At 40.2% G+C, this 16,627-nt stretch overlaps 1 protein-coding gene across 2 annotated transcripts; it reads left to right on the forward strand.

Annotated features, from left to right (window-relative positions):
* Positions 1-929: 929 nt before the first annotated feature.
* kdm2ab (lysine (K)-specific demethylase 2Ab) lies at positions 930-16,626 on the forward strand. 2 transcript variants are annotated; one of them, XM_086257815.1, is made up of 23 exons: positions 930-1,144; positions 1,563-1,604; positions 3,990-4,128; positions 4,305-4,383; positions 4,472-4,518; positions 6,385-6,563; positions 6,768-6,874; positions 7,039-7,132; positions 7,865-8,018; positions 8,135-8,250; positions 9,758-9,884; positions 10,013-10,287; positions 10,399-10,476; positions 10,581-10,838; positions 11,199-11,327; positions 11,451-11,537; positions 11,703-11,927; positions 12,119-12,148; positions 12,348-13,393; positions 14,082-14,245; positions 14,389-14,535; positions 14,707-14,922; positions 15,014-16,626. In XM_086257815.1, the coding sequence occupies exons 2-23, from the start codon at positions 1,569-1,571 to the stop codon at positions 15,193-15,195; spliced, it is 3,915 nt and encodes a 1,304-aa protein (XP_086113941.1). In that variant the 5' UTR covers positions 930-1,144; positions 1,563-1,568; the 3' UTR covers positions 15,196-16,626. The 2 variants fall into 2 exon arrangements, with proteins under 2 accessions (XP_086113941.1, XP_086113932.1); XM_086257806.1 differs by lacking the exon at positions 930-1,144 and adding an exon at positions 1,190-1,376.
* The last annotated feature ends 1 nt before the right edge of the window (position 16,627 follows it).

Raw genomic sequence — 16,627 nt, forward strand, 5'->3', positions numbered from 1 at the left:
GATATAAGCACGACTTTGCATCCGCGGATGAAGACCCTTCCTGACCTCGTTTCATCCCCATCTCGCTGTTCTTCCTAACCAGCTGCAAGCCCCGCCCAACCACACGATGCGGGGCAAGCAGTAGATGAGGGTGCGCTCGTTTTCCTGTTCTGTGTTTGCCGGATCCATGCTTTTATATTCTTCACGCCACATTCAGACACCAGCCAAATGTCGCAGAACAAACGGAGACTTTTCCAGTCTCAATGGTCAAGTTTTGGTAACTGCGTGTAAATTGTAGCATCAGTTTCCAGTTCTTAAATGACAGAAGTGGTCTCCTGCTACTGTAGCCCATTTGCTTGAAGGTTCAACGGGTTTAGAGATGCTCTTCTGCACACCTTGTAGCGAGTGGTCATTCGAGTTACTCTTGCGCCCCCTTCAGTTCAAATCAGTTTGACATCAACAACACACTGCTGCTCATTACAAGAGCAATATCTCTCATTCTTAATGCCCCCCACTGTAGCCAGCTTTGATAATTTTAGGTCCTCCTTTAGTATTATTCCAAAATTATGGAATAATTTTATAATTATGCCAGATATCACAAGGTGTGTGGTCCATTTCTTATTACTTTCATTGTTCATGCTGTCAGAACACAGTGTAAAGGCACAAAATCTTCAGATGTAGAGATCGGGTAACAAAAAAAAAATAGACACTACTTGGTGTCTAATAATATAAAATGCTTTTAATACAAATTTTAATACTAAAATACCAGTAGTATTTGTTTTATATAAAATATTAATTTACCGGTCACACCGGAGCAGACAAACTAAACATACTTGTATGTTAACATATGCTAATCTGCTCTAAGTGACACACCCTGTGCCCAATGAGAGCGCCTACATGCTAATTTCTCGGAGCAGTGGAGTAAATAGGGGTGGGTCCTGAGCGTTTTCCTTTTTTTTCCGTTTCGTGTGTATGTTTTTTGACTAGCTGGAAATGGCGTCTCTTGGCTTCGAACCGTTCTAACTTTATCGCACAATAATAAACATAACAATATACACAGCTATTATCCCATAACATGGGGAGAAACTTTACTGGGAGGTTTTGGACGCTCTAGTTGGGAAGCATTACTGTGACCGCTGCGACTAAAAGGAGTTAAATCGCGGAGGTAATGATAAAGAAGCTTACAACTACCGTGTACAGAGGCTAACGATAGCTAGCTAGCGATAGCGGACGACTCAAGAAAGGGCTTGCCAACTGAGCTAGTCTACGCTAGCCGATAAGGCCACTTAAAAAACGGAAGAAAATTGAGACGGTGGTTCCGGGTATTTGTGTTAAAATTAAGCTACTCTTATAGGCAGTTATCATCATAGAATGACGCGAGATGAACGTTTATGTTGGTAATTATATGTGCTGTGCTAACCGTAGCTTGCTGGCTACAGTAACACTGTTGGCTAACGTTAGCAGGGGTATCTGGCTGAGAGGGGGTGTGTTTCTGTCCGACTGGGTGTAAAAACAAACTAAAATACTCGGACAGTGGTTGGATATTTCATCTGTGTGACCAGAAACTTTTGTTTCGCTTCCAGAGAATAATGGAGGATTCTCATACACGGTACAGCAAGCGCCTGGTAAGTAACTTCACCCAACTGTTAAATCCCCGGATTCGTTGTTTTATGTTAGCAGGGCAACTTCTTCGTTTTCAATGCGGGTTTTTAATGGACAATAAGCGATTTAGTGAATGAGAACTGATATGTTTTCTTTAGAGCGGCCTGCTTTTCTTTTCTCTTTTTTTTGGCACATTGTGTTCACGGTAATGGTCCCATTTTTGTTTTGTGTGGCACCCTAATGATAACGGCAGTGAACCTGTGTAAAGGCTCTGGGTTCAGGAAAAGGTCAAGTTCAGTGTCTAAACTGACAGCATTTGTGCTGTGACCCTGTTTCACCCTCTTCCCTGTCGATGTAAAGCAATAAACTCCAAGCTTACCGTCTGCGGTTTGTACTCAAAAAATGGCACCAGCTGATTCCTGTTATTACCGGGGCAGAGGTTCAATATTAGGTATATTTATATTATTAAAAAGACTTCTTGTCATTGTTGATTATTATTTTATTGCACGAAAACCTAATAAAAGCACACATAAAGTGGTTGCTTAATACTATTTTTATTAATTATGCTTTCTTCTTTTATTGCTTTATCTGGAAGCTTTAGCTTTGGTTTCGTTGGTAATATTGACTTGCTTTAGTTTAATAGTAATAGGGACTGTGTGTTCTTTGAAAGTAAGGACTATTATATCTTAAATAATACTACATTTGTGGTGTAGAGATGGGGGTGGGGAGATCTGAGAACAGAATTCATGTGCTTCATCCATCTGTTTTGCCAAGCAGTGCACATAGGATGAATGGCAGGAGGGGAGTTAAAGGGGGGCAGTGTGTAGAAGATTAACCCCTGCTATTGTAATACTGTATTGTTTGTTTACCAGATGAACTGATTTTTGTGTCTGACTGATTGATGAATTTGGATGGGCTTACATCTATCCAGCTCTTTGCTTAAAGCTTTGATATTGCTAGTTTCAGTTTCTTTCTTTTCTTAAAAATGTTGTGGTATAGGTCTAAAGTCTTGTTAAATGCCTATAATGAAATTTAACTTGATGCCAAAAGGTAATCCAGTTATTAGTGTTATAATAGTTTAAGTATATTGTAGTAATATACAGCTGTTTTTCAGTGGTTTTCCTCTCAAGCACATTTAATTTATCCAGCTCTCAGTTATTTCTTTGTGTGTGCCTCCAATCAGATCTCGTCAGTATCAGCTGATTATTATAAATAAGATACCTTTACTATATGTGATGAAGTGTGTTTTATATTTTCTAAAACTTTCAAACATTTCTTTCTTCATTTTCTATGAGTATTTAACTCAAGGTGTCAAACTGTGTTTCTTTTAGTTATTGTTGTGTAGTAACCATGAACACAGTTAAATACCCACTTGTACCACATTTGTAAATGATTAAGCTTATTATACAAAACTCCACCAGGTTCACAATACTCTGCTGATTGATCACAGTCGTCACAGGGTTATCGCCAAAGGCTGAAGGCTTTATCAAAACCTCTGCCAGGTCTAGGCCCATGTGGCTATGCTGACAGGGGATTCCCCCTCATAACTGAGAGTTATGCTGGATGTGGGTTTGAGACAAAATTGCACCTTGTTTATTTGCTCTTTATGCACTGGAAACTGTTTGGTAAACTGCAATTTTGGGACCTTGTTTTGAGAGATATCTGTTGACAGTGAAGTTAAGATCATGAAGCTGGAAAATACTGGAAAGTCCGGTTGTTCTTCTTGGTGGATGGCTGTTGTGCGTAGCTGTAATTCTTGATTTGTGTCGCATAATTTATGAAGCCGTACAAATTTTTACCTTAATATAATTTATATTTTTCTGAGACTCAAGCCCCCAGAGTACATCTTACTCTAATAGTTATAGCGTATGCATGTATGTCTGTTCACTAGCTTCTCTTCTATGCGTTAACCAATCTGGATGAAGGTTACTATATAAACTGCCTAGAGTACCGGGATAATCAACATCTGTATAGTGTTTGGAAATTACTTTTAAAACATTCAAATTCTTAGAAATTCTATATATTATCTGTAGTCGCTGATCTCAAAACAAATGGGGACATTAGATCTACGTTACATGTTGTATTTTAAAAATATTTCTTGCAGTGTCTGTAATTGATTATTTTGTCTTATACATTGAATATGTAGCTTTCAAATATGAACTGTAAACATGTTTTTAGTGTATATTCATTTGTTTGGTGTTTGTGAGCAGGGTTTTTTTTTTTTGCCATATGAAGATAAAAGGAATAAAATGATAAATTAACAAACATGTCTATTTTTTTTTTAATTCTGTGAAGTTAAAACTTTATTAAGTTTTATTAAGTTTAAGTTTTTGTGAAACTAAACCCCGAGCCATTTCTAAGGGTTTGGATGGCACAGACTTTAACTGAAAACCTTTATTTGTCTTCAGCGTACGCGAACACAGCGCCGCTATCAGGACGATGGAATCTCCGATGATGAAATTGAAGGAAAACGAATGTTTGACCTGGATGAAAAGCTGGAGTGTGAGAGATTCGGCAGTGACTTGATCAAACACATGGAGGGTAAAGGTGAGACTAGTGTACTGAAATTTATTTTTAATTTTTTTAAAACAGAACCTTTTGTGATTATATCTAGAGCTCTGTGAGATGAGTTGATGTGTTATTTTTTTGTAAGAGTCTATCTACAAATTTCTTGTCCCTTGGGGGTTTTTGTTTTGTTTTTGATATGTGTATCTTTTTTCTAGAATTCACATTTGAATACATCCAGAGGGAAGGACTCAGGGATCCCATTATCTTCAAGACTACTGATGGCCTTGGCATGCAGTAAGGGACTGGTTTCATTAGAAAACTCTTTTCACTGTGTGTCTTTCACCAAAGAAAAGTAATAGTAAAATTATTACCTCTCTTACAGAATGCCAGATCCGGATTTTAGCGTGAGTGATGTCAAGTTGTTTGTTGGTAAGTTCCTATTTTATCCCCATTCAGAGGAAGCAATTAACCAGTAGCCACAAACCCAGCCTCAGGGGTAACGCGCTAGTGTACTCCTAGTGCCAATCCTAGTGCCAATCCTAAGCTTGGATAATTGGGAGGGTTGCATCAAAAATTGCATTCACTAAATTTTTTTTTTTACCAGAAAATGTGGCAGCCCACCTAAGCAGCAACATTTTATCGGCAAGAAAAATATAAAGCCATGTCACTAAAACCACAGCACTACAGCAGAAAGCCTAAATATTTTCTTTTTTGTTTTTATGACACTGCCAGATGGAATCTTAAAATATAATTACACTTTATAATAATATTTTTATACTTGTAAAATGTTTTTGCACTACATTGTTCAACTTAAAAATATTGTTTTTACTAATCTTATTGTTATTGTTATAATCTTTATTATTATTATTTTTTTTAAACGCCTCTTGATTTGATTTATTTATTTATTTTTAAATTTTTGCACCCATGATCTAGAAAATAGTTCTTGTATTGTAACAGCCCCACAGAGCACTGAAGAGTTGATTTTTAACTTGTGTACTGTTCTGCTCATTGTGGCTCCAAAACGTAGTAATGTTTTTTTTGTTTATTTGTTTTTTTTGTTGGTTTGTTTTGTTTCCAAAAATTTGTGCATATTGGGGGAAAAAATGGAGTAAAGGTTTACAAAATATCCATTATAAATTGGTGAGTAGGGCTGGGCGATCAATGGCGATATACGATATATATCTCGTTTTTTTATTTTTTTTATTTTTTATTTTTAAGCCATAAAGTAAGAACAAAAAAAGAGTTCTTAGTCCAAGCTGTCCCAGATGTCACACAGGCACTTTTATTAACATTCAGCATAGATGTACGTAAAATAAATTATCAGCATTTATTAAATAATAATGCTCCATAAATAAAATAACAGTGTTGTTTTTGTGCATAACAAAAAGCTCACAATTGTGCAGTCAAAATGCAAACTAAAAAGATGCTGAGCATAATAACAAAGACAGATTTTGCAGCTGCTCTGTTCCGAAGTTCTACTGCGTCACTGACAGCCTTGAGTTTGAAATCCGCTCTGTAACCAGGCCATTTGTGGTCCTTATACACACACAATACGGTAATATCATGTTGAAGGACAGTACGTAGTACTCCACGAGGTTCCTGACTACGGTAGCCGTAATGCTCTGACAATCCATCAAGCGGTGTGGCTTCGTAGCTTATCAAAGTTGTACTAAAACATTTTTTGACAGATTGCTGAGCGCCATGTAGCACATAAAATCGGTTATCGGTCAGTAAGCACAACCAGAATTCATACATAAGGCGCACTGTCGATTTTTGAGAAAATTAAAGGATTTTAGGCCAAACGCGTTAGCGCGGTTAGCTCGTTAACACGTTGACACCGTCCAGCCCCATGCACGTGCCGATCCGTGGTAACTCGCTAACGGAGATTTGTCGCATTAATGCAGCGTTAATGTCATTTTAACGAGATTAACGCTGGCAGCACTAAAATAGTAATCTCCAAATGTTTTCTTTTTACTGACCAGCTCCTCTGTGTCCTTCTTGTAGCCTGCAGTTGAAATGATGGGGGAGGGGGAGTTGTGTTCAGTGAAGGAGAGAGGTGAGGCAGAGTAATTTTGCGTACAGACAAAAGTGGACGAAAGAGAGGCAAACTTGCGGCTGCACAAGTATAATTATAACGTAACATAGACTATATCGATATAAACGATATCTTCACATCTCATATCTCGTATAAAAATATATATCGATGTATTTAAAAACTTGATATATCGCCCAGCCCTGCTGGTGAGTGTTATGCAAAGTAAGCAATGATCTCAGTTGACATTAATGTGCTTACAGGTAGTCGACGTATTGTAGACGTTATGGATGTGAACACCCAGAAAGGAATTGAGATGTCGATGGCTCAGTGGCGACGGTACTATGAGACGCCACCATCAGAAAGAGAAAAACTCTACAATGTCATCAGTCTAGAGTTCAGTCACACCAGACTGGAAAACCTGGTGAAACGGCCTGCTTCGGTGAGAGTTTGCACAGTTTTACACATGACGTTTACAGAAACTGTACTTGTTGAAGCAACTGTTTGGGGGGAAAAAAAATGGATCCGTAACTTCACCTTTAGTTATTGACCAACTGTGATGTGTTAAGCAGAAAGTGGTGCTGATCATCAGAATAGTCTCGGGTTTGGTGCTGAAATTTTAATTGTGTACTTCTGTATTACACAGGTGGACCTTATTGACTGGGTGGACAACATGTGGCCCCGTCATATCAAGGAGAGGCAGAGGGACTCCACCAATGCCATCATAGACATGCACTATCCCAAAGTACAGAAGTGAGTAAACTAACAACATTTAACATTTGCTGTGCTGTAGAGAAACCACCATCATGACCCTCTCCTATATCAATGCAAATGTAAGCTAGCTAATCTGTATGCCAGCTTCTGTTCACATTTTAATCTTGTTTGATGGTTTTCAATCCTGCCTTCATATCTCTCAGGTACTGTCTCATGAGTGTGCAGGGCTGCTTCACAGATTTCCACATTGACTTTGGAGGCACTTCCGTCTGGTACCACATTCTGAGAGGAGGAAAGGTCAGTTTGAATGTCACACCGCACAAGAACTATAGATTTAACGAGGTGTCCATCAGAATAGTTGTTAACTTTGGTGGTTTTAACAGGCACATTTCTATGTGTATGTAGGCTGTTGTTGCACAGTTGCAACGCTAACTATGAGGCCCACATGCAGCAAAGGAGCTATGTGTGCATCTCTGCACTCACAGAGGGTTTCCAGAAGGAGAATTTGTTTCCCACTTTACAGCCTTTACCATTGAGAGAAATTTGGTGGCATTAAAGGAGAATAAGCAAGAAGGAGAAGAAAGGTGTATTTTACTGAAGATGCAAACACTGAGGTTACTGCAAATGATAAGTTGGAGCTTTTTCTGAAATGGATACAAGCGTGTAGGAATTCTGAACATAATAGTAAAGGTACATTAGCTAACTTAACAATTGTGGCTTTTGTATTTAAAAAATCCAGGTAGGCTGCTGTGTTTACAGAAACTCTAACAGCAGTGCCTATAACAGCTGGGTAAAAACTTAATCTGGGACAGTCCTTTTCTTCAGTCTTGCTTTCAGAATAAATCAAAGTATGATCTAATGTTATCACACTTCTTGTTATTATGCAGTAAATACTGACGGGGACATTTTTATGAGTGCATGCCAGTTCCTTTAATAAATTCAATTCTTGTTAGCAGACTAGAGGGAAGATCAAATTGTTTAGTTGGCATGCATTGCAGATTCTAACTAAGATTTACTTTCCCCCTACAGGTGTTCTGGCTGATTCCACCCTCACCACAGAACCTGGAGATGTATGAGAACTGGGTTTTATCAGGAAAACAGGGAGACATCTTCTTGGGGGATAAGTGCCATGACTGTCAAAGGATAGAGCTCCATCAAGGGAACACCTTCGTCATCCCATCAGGTCTGTTCTGTAATAGAATAATAGCGTTAGTACATACAGTTACAGACGAGGGTAGAGACAATGTATGTAAGCCTCTCACACATGTAAACAAGCATCCTGTGTTTAATATGGTGTAGGGTGGATCCATGCTGTGTACACACCAGAGGACACATTGGTGTTTGGGGGGAATTTCCTCCACAGCTTTAACATCCCGATGCAGCTCAACATCTACACCATTGAGGATCGCACACGGGTGAGCAGCAGTTAAACAGCTCACTGTTTAAATGTCTTTATAAATCATTTGAGATTTTAGAGTAATGTAATACATTATTCAGGGCCGTGTGGAAATTACAAGGGGCGAAAAAGACAAGTCTAAAAAAACCATTTAGTACCTTTTCGGGTATTCCCACTGTAGAAATCTGATGCCAGTACTGTCATTTTCTTGAAATTGAAACATGTATGCATCTTTTGGTTCTTGGATATGAATCCAGGGGTTGTAAAGCACTATCCACACAATTGTAGCCCACTGACAGGGTTACTGCAGGTCATTAAAAAGTCTGAAAGGAAAAACTAGACCTCAAATTGTGTGAGAGATTGTTGTATATTATAAATTTGGAGATGCTGTGACTTTAACTGGTAGATGAAATCAAAATGTGCTATGGAAAATATGAAGTTTATTTTGAGACTATGTCAAGTTTCTTTTCCTTTCTTAAATTTAGCTATAACACAGGTTAGGTATCCGGCTGGGTTAGCCCACACACACAGGTGTTCAGCTTGTATCTGGACTGCTGTGTCTGCAGTGACACCATATTTTTTTTAAATATATATTTCTAAGAAGAAGTGAAAACCACAGCTACCGTGTGACAAATGCTTCTTTTTTGTGGTGCTTGACAGTAGCTGTTAAACAAAACAAAAAACATAAATAATATAGTTGCATAGGTGCAGCTGAGAATTTTAAAAAAGACATTTAATTATTAACAATTTGGAACCATTGTAGATGCATTACAAGCATGTAACTTCCTACATGTTCCTATAGGAACACATGTAATATCAATGTCCCCATCCTGTATGTGGTATGGCTCATATTTCCGTCATTTATTTACATTGATTGCTATACATATGGTTTCTGTTATTTGTAAATGTTGATCTACCTATAATATAAGCATAAATAGTTTAATTAGTACTAAATTAGGGTTAAATATGATTTTGAGCAGTGTTTAAAATGAACCTTTACATGGTTTCTTAGAGAGAAAAGGACATTTTCAACATTTTGCTACAGGTCAAACACTTTAACCTTCACTTTATAATCAATAATAGGAGCTTTTAATTGTGATAGAAATAGAAACGAAGAAGGAAATAATTGAAAAAGCAAGGCAACACTTTAGCTCAAACGAATGAATTGACATACCCATTGTTCATGTGACTACTTGGTTGCTTTTATGTCCATTGTGGTTCTTTGGACGTTTTATTTACCTGCGTAAAAATGGTGTATATTACAAACTGGCCTCAGTCACGCAGGTTCTGGATACAAATATGCAGAAAAAAACCCAGCAGTTTTTTATTTGCCGTAAATATTTGAATCAACCGCCATATTGTGATGTTATTAGTCTTGGTACCCGAGGTAGTTTATGGGCCAAGTTTCATAAAGATTGAACCAATCCACTAGGGGGAGTTCAGGAACAGAAATGCAGACATAAATATATCATTATTATATAAGATTTAGCAGTTCTTCCTGGTCTGTTTTTATCAACATCCCCTAGGTGCCAGCAAAGTTCAGGTACCCGTTTTACTATGAGATGTGCTGGTACGTCCTGGAGAGATACCTTTACTGTCTGACAGACATCTCGCACCTCACCCCTGAGTTCAAGAAGTACTCCCTCGGTATAGGTAAGGATAAATGTACTCAGATAAAGACCGCTGCCCCCACCCCCCCTTTTTTTTTTCTTTCCTACAGAACACAAACATTTGTTTATCACTTACTTTAACTTTAAACACTACATGCTTCCTTTTTTAAGGCTTAACACCAGCTGACCTCGAAAACAATGCCTACACTGGTAATGGTGCTTCCAATGAAGATGACACTAATGATGAAGATGAGGATATCAAGATCAAGGAGGAAGATGCCGAAGAAGAAAAACCAATCCAAGTTAGCAAACCCCGGCCCGTGCTGACCCCCTTTGAGCTGGAAGGACTGTGGAACCTTTTAGGAAAACTGGAGGAGCTGCCGAGCCACAAAAAGTGCGTCCCTGAAGGAATTGCGAATGCTGCAGGCCTGCTTGAGGACATGAGGGTGAGTGTCACCAAAGTTCCTTGCGTTGATCAACTTAGAATGTAGTCACATGCTCTATTTAATATATTTAGACCAAATACTCATCTGTCATTTCCATATTTTTTTGTCTAGGCTGTTCTGACAGATTGTGCCGATGACAGCCCTAAGCTAGCCTACACTGGAGAGCCCATAGTCAGATGGCCTGAAAGGGTGAGTAGTGAACTATTTTTCTAAGCTTTATTTTTAATCATCTGCCTGATGTTTGTGGGACTCAATCATAACATGCATTTTGCCTGCTGGTCTTGTATATGTAGCCATCATGGTACCAGCCTCCCACTCCTCCTACACCTGTTCTTTACCGTCCTCGCTTGGGACCCACCCTCCACAAGCCTCTGGGTCAGAAGACCAAACGGTCTTCCATCTCCGCCTTGAGACGGAGACGGGTGAGGTGCAAGCGCTGTGCTGCCTGCTGCAGGAAGGAGTGTGGCAACTGCCAGTACTGCCATGACATGAGGAAGTTCGGTGGACCTGGGCGCATGAAGAAGAGCTGCGTCATGCGACAGTGTCTAGCAGTAAGATTTCATACCCATCATTGTATTTATATACACTGAAATAATTATGCTGTCCATCTGTAAATGCATGCAGAAGAAACATTGAAAACTGTTAAAACATACTTTTACTGAAGCGTCTTACTCTAAAGTGTGTTGACAAACTGAACTGGAAAATCATTCTAAAGTTTTGATTATACTCAGTTGCTGAAGACCTGACAGCTAAGTTAAAAAAAAAAAAAAAAAAGCAGGCAGGTGTGTGCCAAAGGTTACATCACTCAGACCCTTGCCGACTCATAGACACCGAAAGTATAATCAAGGCTTAACAAGTGTCCTGTCAGCATTATATGTAAAATTTCGGGCTTTATTTTGTCCACCATCTAGCCTGCGTTACCGAACACAGCACGATGTGCCATATGTGGAGAGGGGGAGTCAGATGAAGCAAATCCAATCACTCACACCCTCATGGAGTGCTCTGTGTGTTCAGAAATCGCCCATCGACAATGCATTAAGGTGCGTCTGCTTCTGATCTAGCGTATAAATTAAGGACATTACACAGTTATTGCATTGATGCTTTTTGCATTTGTGATCAGGTTTTGTAGTTTCCAATTCAAACATTTACCTGTTGTGTTTTAGGAACCTGGTGAGGGGAAGATCAATAAGGACTTACCGAGTTGTTGGGAGTGTCCCAAATGTTACCAAGGAAAAGATTCAGCATCAGAGGTGCTTAAATATATTTCTTACATTTACTTTGATTCCTTCTTGCTTTAGCTGGTTCATTCTTTCAGACGTGTTTTTTTTTCTTTTCCCTTTATTGTTTATCAGCCACTTCCTGTTGCCTTATAGTTGATGTTGATACACTAATTAATAATGACACTCCCATATCAGTCTTCCAGCGATGAGGAAAGTGAAGAGTCAGAAGGCTCAACCTCCTTGCCACAGTCCAAACTTTCATACAGGGAAGGAATTGGTGTTGGTGAAGAGGCGGGTCCAGCAAAACGTAGCAGACCCCAAGGCCGGCCAACAGCACCACCGCCTTCTCAGAAACTGCTACTACAGCATCAACAGAGCCGCAAACGAGCAACTGAGCTTCAGCTCAGATATAAAAAGAGAGTAAGTTGGGGATACTTAAGTTTGTTTCACATTGATTTGTATTTTTTTTTTAGTTGCTACTGATTTTCCAACTGAAACACCTGTTTGGGGAAACTGTCTCTGACTTTAAATAATAAGCTAACACTTTATCTATTCATAGATTAGTTTTTTCTGTAGCTGACTCTTCCCTACATCTTTTCTTTTTATTGCAGCTGAAACTGGATCGGGTCAAAATGTTAACAGTAAGTGGTGCACTTATTTCTGCAGTTATTCTGTATTGCATTTGAAACTGTTGCATTTGTGAAGTTTTTTTTATCAACTTTTCAATGTTTTATATCTGCAGCAGATGACACAATTATGCAAAACCATTTTTTGTAGAACTAGATTTGATGTCTGAAACATGTCATGTCTTATTGATATTTGCCTTTTCCCTCTAAACAGAAATCGTCATCTCTAGCTCATTCCCCGAGGCTGCTGGGCTCCAGGGTGCTGCCTCGTCTGCGCTCTCCAGCGAGCAGACTACCTCAGGGCAGAGGTCAAGGTTCCACCTGGGCGAATGGGTCTTCTTACCACAGCAATCCAGTAGAGACCGAGTCCTTTGAGCAGCAGCAGCAGTCTTCCCATGGTTTAGTGCTTGCACCCAAAGGAGAGCCCCGCAGGGGGAGAGGGCGAGGTGTGAGGCTGCGGGGAGGAGGGGCAGGAAAAGGCATCAGAGGTGGTCAGAGTCACGCAGAGTTGGAAGAGGACAGTGAGGACAGCAGCAGCAGCAGCACCAACAGCAGCAGCAGTGACGACGACGAAGAAGAAGAGAGTGGGCAGAACAGCGGGAGGGGAGGTGATAAAGAGAACCAGCCACAGTTGAGACGGGAAGGACAGGCAGCCAAAGAAAGAGAAGAGGACGGGTTTGAGATGGCCAACCAAAATGGAGCAGATGAGGATGAAGAGGAGGAGATGGAGCAGGAAAGTCGAACAGGGGACAGAGATGCAACATATCTTAATAAAGTCACACTCCAAAGGCCAACCAGAGCCAAACAGGACCCGTCAGCTATTGTCCCCAAATTAGAGGCTGTCGCCCCTCACACTGCTACTTCCACAGTACACAGCCAGCCCAGAGCCCTCCTCAGACCCCCAATTAGAAATCGCAGCCCCTGTCCTGATCAGCACTCAAATAGGCACACACCACCGCAGACTCGCAGTGGACACACTGGCACTCGCACTTCCCACTCAGAGAGACTTGAGGCCTCAAAAAGAATGAGACTGACCAGGCCAGCCAAACTGAACAATGGAGCTTCCTCGTCTTCATCTTCTGAGCTTCCCCATCTCCGCGTCCCTCTGTCTGCCCTGCAGGAAGGAGGGGGCGAAGCAGAAAGGGGGAGTGTCGGGAATAACCCAAGTTGTGAGAGAGAGGTGTGGGTGTCTGTCTTCCGCTACTTAAATCGTGCAGATCTCTGCGTCTGCATGGCAGTCTGCAAGAACTGGTACAAATGGTAAGACCTCTTCCCTGACACTTTACTAACAAATCTCCTTAAAGTGTTTTTTGTTTCACTACACTCATAAAAAGCAAAGTAAAACATACGCGTTCAGGCCCATTCTACCTAATTTAAATTACAAATCACTGACGTTACTTGTGCTGGCTACAAATGATGGCTTGTTCTCTGGTTAATGTGGCCTCTATAGCTGGTCTCTGCATTAAGTTAAAGAAAAGCTTCACACTTTTTAAGAGAGCTTTACAAACCCTACTGGACTTTTGTTTTTTGTAGTTCAGCAAAGTGATGACTGTTACCTGGCTGATCACCTCAGGATCTCAGCATTTTTATCTGATATTTATAACTCTGAATCTGGACCTTTTTTAAAGTTGTTAAATTATGCCAGACTACAGGTGTGAATCACACGATCGAGGTATGTTTAACTGGGCCGTCTTGTGGGTCATTTCAATTTCATGTTGTAGAGGCAGGATAATTTTGCTTCTACTTTTTAAATGTTAAAAAGATTTTAGTAAGATTCAGTTGGATTTCAGTCTTTTAAAATCAATTCAGACCACTTTGATTTGTATTTGTTAAAAGGCCCAGTGAGCCCTTTTGAAAGCCTAAAAGATGGTTTATTTAGACTGTATCGCTGACCCATATATCTACAAATGCACAGATATGTTCTTTATGCATATGTTTTCATCTGTAGGTGTTTAGACAAGCGGCTTTGGGCGCGGATTGACCTAAGCATCAAGCGCACGGTTAGTCCTCAGGCCTTGACAGGCATCATAAAGAGACAGCCGGTCACACTCAACCTCTCCTGGACCAACATCTCTAAAAAACAGCTCAGCTGGCTCATTGACCGCCTGCCTGGTACACACTCAAGTTTTCTTCCAGGATTATTGAATTCTGAAAGGGACAATATAGATGTATTAACAATATTAACACATAAAAGGGGGACTCAATTTTTAGATTGTATGACATTAAACACTATTTAAATCTTACCCATTTTACAGGGCTGAAGGATCTGATGCTGGCAGGTTGTTCCTGGTCCTCTGTTTCAGCTCTGTGCTCCTCTGGTTGCCCTCTACTCCGTTCACTTGATCTGCGATATGCAGATGCCGTCAAAGATGCTCAGATCAGGGATCTAGTCACTCCTCCAGGTAAGGAAAGGGGAGCCTCAGAGGGTACAAAGGGATCATACGATGTGCATTATCAAGTAATAGATTTAGTATAGTTTTCTTTCTTTTTCGTGTCTTTTCCTTTTCCTTTCTCCCTTTCCTTTACCAAATTTACAGAATGTCTCTGCTTGTTTTCTTTCATCTCTGGTCCAGGCTGTGACAATCGTAGTCAGTTGCGGTCCATGCAGTGTTTGCGGCTAGCAGGTTTGGACATTAGCGACTCCACTCTGCGTCTGGTGATCCGCCACATGCCCCATTTAACAAAACTGGATCTGTCCCACTGCAACAGTCTCACCGACCACTCCATCAATCTGCTGACTGCAGTGGGCTCGTCCACGCGAAACACACTCACAGAACTCAATCTGGGAGGTAGGAAACTGTTGGGAAGTATATGGACTGGACAGCATTTCTGGGAAGTTTCATTCAACTGGAGATAAATGTTTTCACGTTTCTTTTCCAGGCTGCAGTAAACTGACAGATACGTGTCTGAAGTATCTCCGCCGCCTCTCTTGCATCATGCTGCTTGACCTACGAGGCTGTAAAGGTGTCTCCCGCAAGGCCTGTGAGGCGTTCATCTCTGAGCTGTCGGTCAACACACTCTACTGCCTATCGGACGAAAAACTGATCCAGCGGATATCCTAAGCGGCTCGCCTTCTGTCATTGCAGACGTGATTTGAGATGCAAAAGCGGAGGGAGTGGATCCTGATGTGAATCTGTGCAACAGAGAGAGGCAGGGAAGCTCATGCACCTGTGCCACGCAAAGGAAGGGTGGGGTCTAAACTGGGAGGGCTCGCTGACTGGTGCTGTTGGGAGGGGTCAAATGGCATGTCACAGCTGGAACGATGCTTCTTTTCATTACATTTTATTTTGCCATGTACTTAAAAAGGAAAAAAGGACTCAGGAGCTTTTTTGCTGTTCTTTTGGGACTTCGTGGTGAGTGGAGAAAACATCTTTTTTTTTTTTTTTTTTTTTTTTTTTTTTTTTTTAATTTTCCTAAGTGGGAGAATGCAGGCAATTAAAAGCTGTATTAGACTATACATCCTGTGGATATCAAAGTCATCAACTCTTCTTTGGACAGAGCCAGTCATGACTGTCATCACAAGCTTTCTGCCTTGAGAAAGATAAGCAGAGACTTTGAGTTTCATCCGCAGAACAAACATGCATTGTTTTGTTGAACTTAACTGATTTCAGCTACTTTTGGGTGCTTCAAGCATATTAATATCTTTTTCTGTTCAATTGTTTGATGACTTGCGCTTCATGCACAACAGCTATGCTTTGATACTTAAAAAACAAACAAACAAAAAAAAAGGAAAGTAAAGGTGAAAGGACTTCGATGTCAGACTTGGGAAACGTGAGCTACGGGAATGACCTATGTTTACCAGATGTTTATTCAGCTTTGTAAGTCACTGGTTGCGACACAAGTCCAGTTGTATGGTGTATATGGATGCTAAGTGTGTAAGAAAGTTAAAAGTGTGAGTAGGCAATCAACATGGCAACAAGACCTCACCCCAACAAAAGGGCAGGTTGCATTAAGTGTAGGGGACGAGCCAAGGATAAGGTGTCAGATAAATGGTGCATTTTCAAACAACGTTAGACTTCAGGTGCTATAATTTCCAAACTCCTTTTGCTTTGTTTTTGTACAGAGACAACATTTAGAGCAAAACTATTCTAGATTAAACCGCTCCCCACCTGTCTTTGATACACTTGTTTTGCTTTCATTTACAAATAAAAAGAGAGGAAAAAATGTGACCATCTACTTTTCACATGACTTTGTCAGATTCAGTGTAGAGATGTTTTGTTTAGGGAGGTGGGGGTTCTGCTCATTTCTTTGTTCCCTTATAGTGTTATGGCTCTATATCAAAGGTCTCCTCCCAGACTGCTCCTCCTGGCCATATCCCTTAAAAATGAATATAAGAATATAAATGTATACTTTTGTGTAAATGTGTTTTTCCTCTTTTAGATTATCAAAACGGGGAACCTGTAGCATTGTAATTATTTTCAGAAGCCTTTTTCACTTTATGTTATTTGTGTTATTTTTCAAGAAAAAAATAAATAAAAGAATGATAAACAATGG

This window comes from Aulonocara sp. 'chitande type north' Nkhata Bay, linkage group LG2, assembly GCF_057382095.1.
Source record: "Aulonocara sp. 'chitande type north' Nkhata Bay isolate Kocher_YH1m ecotype deep benthic linkage group LG2, A_spYH_male_GT1.1, whole genome shotgun sequence".
Taxonomy (NCBI): domain Eukaryota; kingdom Metazoa; phylum Chordata; class Actinopteri; order Cichliformes; family Cichlidae; genus Aulonocara; species Aulonocara sp. 'chitande type north' Nkhata Bay.